General features: G+C 56.9%; 2 protein-coding genes across 4 annotated transcripts; one reads left to right on the top strand and one right to left on the bottom strand.

The window, feature by feature from the left end:
- The first annotated feature begins 1,078 nt into the window (after positions 1–1,078).
- On the top strand, positions 1,079–7,011 carry FBXW9 (F-box and WD repeat domain containing 9). 3 transcript variants are annotated; one of them, XM_060144925.1, is made up of 10 exons: positions 1,083–1,964; positions 3,125–3,264; positions 3,343–3,471; positions 4,638–4,750; positions 4,836–4,927; positions 5,832–5,980; positions 6,071–6,184; positions 6,315–6,404; positions 6,492–6,557; positions 6,631–7,011. In XM_060144925.1, the coding sequence occupies exons 1-10, from the start codon at positions 1,556–1,558 to the stop codon at positions 6,703–6,705; spliced, it is 1,377 nt and encodes a 458-aa protein (XP_060000908.1). In that variant the 5' UTR covers positions 1,083–1,555; the 3' UTR covers positions 6,706–7,011. The 3 variants fall into 3 exon arrangements, with proteins under 3 accessions (XP_060000909.1, XP_060000907.1, XP_060000908.1); XM_060144924.1 differs by having other exon boundaries at positions 1,081–1,964; positions 6,492–6,774; XM_060144926.1 differs by lacking the exon at positions 6,071–6,184 and having other exon boundaries at positions 1,079–1,964; positions 6,492–6,774.
- Positions 7,012–7,700: 689 nt separating this feature from the next.
- Positions 7,701–8,116, bottom strand: GNG14 (G protein subunit gamma 14). Its single transcript, XM_060146653.1, has 2 exons — positions 7,913–8,116; positions 7,701–7,826 (listed from the first exon to the last, which is right to left on the bottom strand). The coding sequence occupies exons 1-2, from the start codon at positions 8,003–8,005 to the stop codon at positions 7,701–7,703; spliced, it is 219 nt and encodes a 72-aa protein (XP_060002636.1). The 5' UTR covers positions 8,006–8,116.
- Positions 8,117–10,098: the final 1,982 nt, after the last annotated feature.

Raw genomic sequence — 10,098 nt, 5'->3', positions numbered from 1 at the left:
AAGAGATGTGGAGGGGGGCCTGGGAAGTTTTAGAAATAGGGATGCACAGGAATCAGGTCAGGAAATAATTGTGGGAGTGGGGAAGTAAGTAAGGTTAAAGATTAAATGTGGTAACGTAACACATGCAGTGCAGTCTTTGGGACATTATTACAGCTCACTAGAGCCTGAGCTCACTAAAGGGGACCCATTAGTGTTACAGCCCAGATTCAAGATCCCCATCTACTAAAGACTAAACTGAGTGGCAAGGAGCAAGACCTTGCAGCATTCTTATAATCTTTGACTTCACAACTCTGGATTGCTGGGCAGGTTAGACATTTTTGTAGAATGCTCAGCTCAGCGCCAAGCCTGTGGGACATAGGTAAATATGTGCAACAGTTAAAGGCAAATGAGAAACTGCTCATCTGGGGACGCACAGGCCTCAGGATAAAATCTTGTTGCAACCTCAGTACAGCCCAAGCATCACCTGCATCAAACTGGGAAAATTTTTTGAAATGCTGACACACAACCAACTTTCGTTTAACAAGTGTGTGCATTTTAGTGAGAGGAAAGCTAATCAGTGAAACAGCGATATGTCCCATAGAGAAAAATACAGCGGGGAGAGGAGAAAGAACGTTATGGAAAATGGTCACAGTCTTGACAGTAGGGTACTCTGGGACTTCCCTGGTGGCGCAGTGGATAAGAATCTGCCTGCCAATGACGGGGACACACATTCGAGCCCTGGTCCGGGAAGATCCCACATGCCGCGGAGCAACTAAGCCCGTGTGCCACAACTACTGGGCCTGGGCTGTAGAGCCTGTGAGCCGCAACTGCTAAAACCCGCGCGCCTAGAGCCTGTGCTCTGCAACAAGAGAAACCACTGCAAGGAGAAGCCCGCGCACTGCAACGAAGAGTAACCCCCGCTTGCTGCAACTAGAGAAAGCCTGTGCGCAGCAATGAAAACCCAACACAGCCAAAAATAAATAAAATTAAAAAAGAAAAAAAGGGGGGGGAAACAGCTAGTGCTGCTTAGAATTTGTGTGTTAACACTGCCTGGCTCAAAAGAGGCTGTCGATAAATGAGATGCTGTTTCTATCAGTAGGATTTTGGGTAACTCAGAGTTAACTTTCACCGAGGTCTCTGCAGTGTAACTGCTTGTTTCTGGCTCCGGAAGAAAAGAACAGGAGTTCGAGTCACTAGCATGCCCAGACCGCGAACCAGGAAAAAGGGGTTTTCTATCTGTAAGGTCAGTGTCACCTGTGAGAAGTGCTTCGACAGGGCCGTGTTTTTCAAACCAGAGTCCGCTGGCCCTCTGCATCAGCACCATCAGAGATGCTAGTTTAAAAAACGCAGGAACCAGGAATCTGCATTTTCCAGCTCGGGGCCGACGCGGCTGAAGAACGAGACCCTTCCAGTGAGCTGGCTTTCAGTCTGCAGCCGGTTTCCCCACGACCCGCTCGCTTCCGGTTGGCGCCCTAACGTCATCAGGCAGCGCCGGAAGTACCCTTGCGCTGCCTAGGAGACAGGACGCGGGCTCGGCTGCTGACAGGGCCGGGCCGGCCGCGCCCACCCGGTCGCCATGGAGCTGCCTCCAGGGCCGCGCGATGATCCCTGCGCCTGGGACGATGACTCGGAGCCGGAGCCGGAGCCTGACCCCGACGCACAGGCCGAGGCTTACGTGGCCCGCGTGCTCAGTCCTCCGAAATTCGGGCTGGCGCCCCCGCGCGCCCCTCCGCTGCCTGCGCCCGCTGTGTCCCTTGGCGCTCTGGAGCCGCGGGCCGCGTCCAAGGGCCCGGCGGTGGCGGTTCCGGGCCTGCTGAGCCTTCCTCCGGAGCTACTGCTCGAGATATGCGCCTACCTGGACGCGCGCCTCGTGCTCCACGTCCTGCCGCGCGTGTGCCACGCGCTGCGCGACCTCGTGCGTGACCATGTCACCTGGAGGCTACGCGCGCAGCGCCGCGTACGCGCGCCCTACCCAGTGGTGGAAGGTGCGCGCGCCCGGGGGCCAGGGTGGCCCGCCCAGGTCAAGCTTGAGGCGGGGGGAGGGTCCAGGGTGCTGTAAGTACAGTCACTGGAGCAGACTACCTGGCTATCCTGGCTCAGCGGTGGCTGAGGTACTTACTGGTGGTACCAAAGCCCCTGACCTCTGGGTGGACTATGAGACAGATACTTGGGGTCCTGAGGCTGTGGAAATCTACTTGGGTAGCTGGGGTCCCTGAACTCGGAATCCAGCGATCCTCAGGCTTGGGGTTGACACAGGGACTTGAAGTCTTAGGCTGTCAGAATCTCCTTGGGGCTCAGAGTAAGCCCAAGAATCCCCAGGTTCTGGGTCTAGGTGCTAAGGCAGTAACTGGTGATGCCAAATCCCCTTACCTCTAGAGTCTTGGCCTAGGTGAGGGTGCGGCAGGACTCAGGTCCAGAGCCTGCAACCCTTGAACTTATTAAGCTAGGGTTTAGAGGTTGGGATCCCTGATATTAGCAATAACAGACCCTCGAGTCCAGGTTCTAACCTGGGATCTTAGGCAGGGGCTGGTGGTAATTTCTCCTGCCTCCAAGGTCTTTGGTCCCTAGAGGATAAGGCAGCTTGGTGATCTTGAATTGATGGGACTTTACTGAACAGCTTGATAAAACATAGATGTTTGGTTGGGTCAAGGGCTTGGATTCTGCATCTTGACAAAGCTCCCAGGTTTGGGATGCTGGTTTGGGAAACACTTCCATGGGTCCGGTTCAGATGGCCGAGGCAGGAAGTGTTAGTTATGAAGTCCTAGCTCTTGTGCCCAGCCTGAGGGTTGGGAGGGCTGAGGTTGGACCTTAGCCAGGGGTGAGGCAGGGCCTTAACGTCCTGAGGCTGCTATCCCCCAAACTTGGGTTGGGGGATGAGGCCCGGGAAGGTGATCCTGAGGCTCCAGTTACCCAATTTCTGGAAACTGGGTAAGGAGCAATCCTAGACCTGCTTGGCAGGTGCGTGGGCTGGTGGTCCCAAAGCTAGAGCCTCGGCCTCCTTGGGTGGGGTAAGGGATCCAGGTGGGTTCTCTCCAAGTCTGGTTCAGGTTGTGCTCCCCGGAAGCCAGCGCAGTGAGCTTGGACAGCTGGTGTGGGTGGTGGCAGGATTCCTGCCCACTGGGGGCCCTGCTTTTGCGTACCACAGAGGAGGACTTTGACTGGCCAGCAGCCTGCATTGAGCTGGAGCAGCACCTGTCGCGCTGGGCAGAGGATGGGCGCAGGACTGAGTACTTCTGCCTGGCCGATGGGCACTTTGCTTCCATTGACTCAGTGCTGCTGCTCCAGGTGAGACGGGGGTCGGTGGAAGGCCAGGCAGTGGTGGGCCAGGGTGACCCCAACAACATCACCTCACTCCTCTCCCAGGGTGGGACACTCTGCCTGTCAGGCTCCCGAGATCGCAATGTCAACCTGTGGGACCTGCAACAGCTGGGGGTGGAGCCCAGCCGGGTTCTGGTCAAGGCCCTGGGCACCCAGAAGAACAGCACTCACAAGGTGAGGGGGTAGGAGGCCAGGCAGAGGTAGGAGGCGTGCGGCCTGAGTAGGGTACCGTGGCTAAGGGCACAGGTTTTGGCACCAGACCTCACAGATTTAAATCTTGCTCTGCTATTGTCAGTGTGACTTTAAGTGAGATGTATGACTTATCTGGGCCTTAGTTTCTGCTTCTGTCCAGAGGTCAATTAGGATGAGGACGAATGAAATGAATATGCATTAAGAGCGTTGCTCAGGCTCATATACAGTAGGTGCTTAGGAGGTGTCAGGTATACCTTGAGTGGCCCCAGGTAGGGCAGTTATGAGGCCACCCCTGGGGATCAGACAGCTCTGAGCCTGACTGTCATCTCATGAGAGGTGGTCATGGAGGGGCACGTCCACCAGCCATTGAGGTGGTCTAGGCTGGTGGCCAAGAGCTTGGTCTCGGAGCCAGGCTGCTGGGTTCAAATCCCCACTCTGCTACTTCCTGGAAGTGTGACCTTGGGTGAGGGACTCAACCTCTCTGTGCACCAGTTTCATTATCTGTGGAACGGGACACATCATAGTACTATCCTCAGAGGGTTTGGTGACGAATGAGTCAGTGGGGAGCTAGCTGCGTTCTGTGCATTTTAGCTCCTGACACAGGGACTTTTTTTTAATGCTCATTTTCCCAATGAAGAAACTGAGGGATAGTACTTCATTCACCCAGGTCATGGAGTAGAGGCCCCATTCTTTTTTTTCCCCCATACCAAGCAGCTTGCGGGATATTAGTTCCCTGACCAGGGATTGAACCCGGGCCACAACAACGAAAGCCCAGAATCCTAAACACTAGGCCACCAGGGAACTCCCTGGAGGTCCCATTTTTGTGTGTGCCACGTGGCTTGTGGGATCTTGGTTCCCTGACCAGGGATAGAACCTGGGCCTTTGGCAGTGAGAGCTCGGAGTCCTAACCACTGGACTGCCAGGAAATTCCCATGGAGGCCCCATTCTTAATCACACTGTCATGTGGCCTCAAACCACCGCTGCAGCTGAGGCTCTGCAGAACTTGATTTAGGAATATTATTAGGTTGGGGTGTGCATGTCCTGGGCTCTGAGGTCAGACCCACAGACCTAGGCTCTAATCTCTACTCAGTGCTGACTCACTCTGGGTTCCGTGAAATGGGGAAGATCACACGGGTCTGGTCCCACAGGGCTGGGTGTGGTCACTGGCAGCGCTGGACCACCGAGTGTGCTCTGGTTCCTGGGACAGCACCGTGAAGCTCTGGGACATGGCGGCTGATGGGCAGCAGTTTGGCGAGATAAAGTGTGAGGGGTCCTGGGCAGGGGGGCCTGGGTGGGCAGGGGTCTGTCTGGCCACAGCCCCAGCCCTGTGGTCTGTGTGTCCCCAGGGCCAAGGCAGCTGTGCTGTGCCTGTCCTACCGGCCTGATATCCTGGTGACTGGCACCTATGACAAGAAGGTGACCGTCTACGACCCCAGAGGTGGGCTGGGGACCCTGAAGCCTAGGTGGGAGAGCAGGGCTGCCTGGTGTCTCCAGGGTCATCCTGGGGAAGGAGACACTTGGGCCTCACAGTCTACCTGGGGTGACAGTCACATAACGAGAGGCTGACCACTCAGAGTGGCCTCAGTGTTGTGCTGGGGGCCACAAAGGTGACAGGTGGGGGTGGGTATTGGGGGCAGAGGAAGCCCCGCCTCCATGTGGGGTGGGGTCAAGTACTGGAGGGCTCCCAGAGGAGGGGCCTCTGAGCCTGAGTCCCGTAGGAGGCAGGACAGTCCTTGAGAATTCTGGCTCCCCCACCTCCTAGCTGTGTGACCCCAGTCAGGTTTGAACCTCGTTCCCCCTTTTGTCAAATCCAGATAATAATAACTCCAGCCGCGTAGGGCTAATGGGAGGAGATGACAATAAGAACTTTGGTAGATTAAATGTTTACATTAAAATGCCTAGAATGAACTTGGCCCAGCCCATAAGCCTTTTCCATTGTTTATTTATTTATTCATTCTTATTTTAATTGAAGGGCCCAGTGTAACTTTTCCAGGCAGAGCCAGAGCCGGGATGGGGTGGGGACAAGTCTCAGGCTGACCTGCAGGAGGAGTGAAGCATTTTATGCTGGGACTTGGCTGAGGTCCATTCCGTACTGAGAGCAGATGGGACTGGAGGAAGGAGCGGGGATGGAGATGGGTTGCGGGGGGGTCTGGTGGTCCTGTGAGGCCTGGATCCAGCTGGGGTGGCAGAGGAACAACAGGGTTACCTGTGGGATGGGGGTTGGGGGAGCAGACAGAGTAGTATTTTGCCAGGAAGGATGGAGACCCAGGGTCCTGGGGCGGGCCAGGGGGCCTCCAAGGGGCTCTGATGTCCCCCTCCTCCCTGGCCCATCGCCCATGCAGTCGGCCCGGCCCTGCTGAAGAGCCGGCGGCTGCACTCAAGCGCGGTGCTGGCGCTGCTGGCGGACGACCGGCACATCATTTCAGGCAGTGAGGACCACACGCTGGTGGTGTTTGACCGCCGAGCCAACAGCGTCCTACAGCGGCTGCAGGTGGGTGCTCCCCAGGGGGCTGGAGGGACCAGGGCTGCGGCGGGGCCCGGACTGGCCTGAGCTGCTCCGTCCCGTGTGTCCCTCCCACAGCTGGACTCCTACCTGCTCTGCATGTCTTACCAGGAGCCTCAGCTCTGGGCCGGCGATAACCAGGGTCTGCTGCATGTCTTCGCCAACCGGGATGGCTGCTTCCAGCTCGTCAGGGTCTGCCAAGGCTCTTGCCCACGCACGATCCGCCCTGGGCTGCCTCCCTACCTCTTAATCCCTGGGTGGCGGTGGGGGACTGGCCTTGGGAGAGCCACACCTGAGTGTCACCTGTCCCTCCCTTCCGCAGTCCTTTGATGTGGGCCACAGGTCTCAGATCACAGGGATCAAACACTCCCTGGGGGCCTTGTACACCACGTCCACCGACAAGACCATCCGGGTGAGGCTCTGCGACAGTCCCCCCTCTCTACCCACCCTCACTTGCAAGGAGCACACCTCGTGACCTTTGCCCATTGCCCCTCACCAGGTGCACGTGCCCACAGACCCACCAAGGACCATCTGCACTCGAAGCCACCACAACGTGCTGAATGGGGTAAGGCCCTGTCCCATGCACCCTGCCTGGCTGCTCAGAGCACCCCTGACTCCTCATGTCCCCGCCCTGGCAGATCTGCGCTGAGGGCAACCTGGTGGTGGCCGCCTCTGGGGGCCTGTCGCTGGAGGTCTGGAGGCTGCAGGCCTGAGCAGGCAGATGCGGATGTGGATCTGCCGGCTGGCAGGCTGGGCTGGGGCCTCCATTCTCAGGGGGGACCTTCCCCCACGCTGGTGCTGCCTTTGCCCCGCCCCCACAGGACTAGGGCACAAGGAGTCCTGGCCATGGTGGGTGGGTGGGTGGGGGTCCCTGGGCTGGGCCCCATGCCAGGGGAGGGGAGGTTTGTGTTTCGGCCAACCCAGGGGGCTGCTCCCCACCCTCGGGCCCTTGTTTTTGTTATGATTTGGATGCCTGCTCTCCCTGGAGAGCAAAGGAGAAATAAACCTGATGTACTGGTGCTCCGGCCTGGACTGTGAGCTTGGTGTCACCTGAGGGATCCGCCCAAGGCTGCTTGGTGCTGGGATGCCAGGGATGTGCGTGTGTCTGTGAGTTGGTGTATGAAAGCCTCAGCAACAGCCACTGCTGTGTGTGTGTGTGTGGGGGGGTGCACCTGTGCCCGCCCGGGTGCATTTCAGGGATCACGTGCGTCTGAGTGTCCCCGGGGAGGCCGGTCTGGCTGTGTGTGTTGTTATAGTATTCCTGTCTGTGTATGTCTGTGTGGAAGAGGGAGGCCCTTGAGAACGTGGCACCTGTATGATGGCACCTGTGTGTATGTGTGTGTGTGTGCGCTATGTGGGCGTGTATGTGTGTGGCACGCGCTGGCATGTAGATTGGGACTCTAATCCCGGGTGTGTTTGTGCACTGGGACAGGGGATCTGCTAATGCTATGCCATAGGCTGGAGGGTGGGTAGCAGGTAGGGGTGAGGGAGGGGCGTGCTTCTCTGTCCAGGGTCCAGGGTGTGTGTGGGCCCCTGTGGCCATGACCCTGGAGTGGGCGGGGAGGGAGGCTGGGCCAGTTGCATACCACACTGGTCCCTGCAAGCCCGAAGTCCCCCTTCGCCCCCCATTGCAACCTGGCCAAGCCATGCCCTGAGGAGCATTCACTTCATGTTTATTGAGGCCCTCTGGGTGGTCCAGGCTACAGGGTCATAGGATGGTGCAGGGCTTCTTCTCCTTGAAGGGGTTGGTGGCAGCTGGGATGCCCATGAGGAAGGGGTTACTCTCGGCCTGCTCCGTGCAGAACTGCAGCAGGTCAGCGGCCGCCTTGGATACCTGCAGGCCAGCCCGGTTAGCCAGACCTGAGCTGGGCTGTCCACCTGCCCCCTTGGTCAGATGCACCCGCCTTGCCCTGGCCTCACCTTTACACGGTTGATGCCCACCTCCATCTGCAGCTGCTCCACGGCCCAGCGGGCCTGCCCGATGTCGCTGCCAGTGGTCACCTTGCCGGGCATCTGGGGGAGTCGTGAGCAGAGCCACGGACAGCAGGCTGAACCCCAAACCCTCAGCTCCCACACATCCTCCTGTGTCCCCTGGGGACTGAGGGATGGGATTGGCTGCTCCCCAACCCCTGTCAGGACCACATACCTCAGCTGAGGACTCCGGCTGACTCCTGGCTGCTCAGTCCTCCTCCTGCAGCCCCGCTCTGGCTCCCGCCCCCACCACCCTGGCCTCTCCAACCCCCTCCTCTCCCTCCCCAACCCCTGCAGAGACTTTGAAGCCAGGACACTCATGGAGTGTAATGTCACCAGCGGCAGCAGTAGCTGCTGAGGCTGAGTGGGGGGGGGGGTCCCTGCTCCAAGAGGCCCAGTGGCTGCCCTGGTGTCATGTGTCACCTTGGCTGGGGGAGTGTAGGGGCCCTGGGCTCTCACTGACCTGTTTGATCCCCTGCTAACTGGCCCCTACAGACCTTCTTCGCCAGGCTCCAGCCCTACTCCGATGGGTGGAGGTGCAAAGTGTAACCTGGTTCAGGTGCAGCCCCGTCTCTCCTCTCTCCAACTGCACTCATGGCCCAGGGATCCACAGATGACTCAATCCACTCACTCATGCTGATGGCTTCCCCTGCCTCATCCCAGCCCCTTCCCTGACCTCAGACCCACCTGAGGACCCTCCTCCCTCCTCGGTCCATCACACCCATCTCTCTGTTGTCTCCCACCTAACTTGGCCAAAGCTGGACTCTGGATCATCCTCCCCCGAAACCTCCAGCCCCCAAATTCACCACCATCCATCCAACTTCTCTGGCTCATATCTTTAACTCCTTCATTCCTTTCTTCCAGTATTCCCACACTTGATCCTTCCTCAAGAGCCATCAGATCAACTTTCTTTTGTTTTAATTAATTGTTTTTAATCGGCTGTAGTTGATTTACAATGTTGTGTTAGTTTCTGCTGTACAGCAAAGTGAGTCAGTTATACATACCCATATATCCACTCTTTTTTAGATTCTATTCCCATATAGGTCATTACAGAGTACTGAATAGGGTTCCCTGTGCTATTCACAGATCAACTTCCAAGTTGTCAAACTGGTCACTTCTCTCCACCCTGTTGGTAGCATCCGGGTCCTGGTGCCCCCAGCTCAGTGTGCCTGGATCAGCGCAGTTGCCTGGTCTCCCCTGCCCTGCACAGCCCCGACCCCGTTCTCCTCAAGTCAGCCAGTGGGATCTGTTAAATAAATCACACTACAACACGGATGCACCTTGAGGACATTATGCTAAGTGAAATAAGCCAGTCACAAAATGACAGATAATGTATGATTCCACTTATGTGAGGTCCCTAGAGTAGCCAAATCCATAGCGACAGAAAGCAGAATGGGGGTTGCTGGGGGCTGAGGAGAGAGAGGGAATGGGGAGTTAGTGTTTGGTGGGTAAGTTCTGAAGATGAATGGTGGTGACGGTTGAACAACAATGTGAATGTACTTAATGCTTCTGAACAATGCACTTAAAAATGGTTACAATGGTGAATTTTATGTGTATTTTACCACAATTTTAAAAATTGGAGAAAAATAGGGCTTCCCTGGTGGTGCAGTGGTTAAGAATCCACCTGCCAATGCAGGGGACACAGGTTTGATCCCTGGTCCAGGGATCTGGATCCATGTGCTGCGGAGCGACTAAGCCCATGCGCCCCAACTATCGAGCCTGCGCTCTAGAGCCCGCGAGCCACAGCTACTTAAGGCCACAGGCCTAGAGCCCATGCTCCACAACAAGAGAAGCCACCGCAGTGAGAAGCCCACGCACTGCAACCAAGAGTAGCCCCCGCTCGCCGGAACTAGAGAAAGCCTATGTGCAGCAACGAAGACCCAATGCAGCCAAAAATAAATAACAAAGAAAAGCACCTATTTTGTAGGTAGAATTTGGCAGACGTGTGGAGGGATGGATGTGGGGTGTGAAAAAGGGGAAACATCAGGCTCAATTCCCCAGTTTTCAGCCTACTAGATGAGTGGAAGGTAGGGCTGTTTGCAGAGATGTGGCAGACTGCAGGAAGATCAGGGTTAGGTGGCGAGGGAACTGAGGCCAGGAGTTTGAGATCCAAGTGGGGGCTGTCAAGGAGGATG

Source organism: Lagenorhynchus albirostris, chromosome 3, assembly GCF_949774975.1.
Source record: "Lagenorhynchus albirostris chromosome 3, mLagAlb1.1, whole genome shotgun sequence".
Lineage (NCBI taxonomy): Eukaryota > Metazoa > Chordata > Mammalia > Artiodactyla > Delphinidae > Lagenorhynchus > Lagenorhynchus albirostris.
This window is presented reverse-complemented; position numbering and strand designations above follow the sequence as displayed.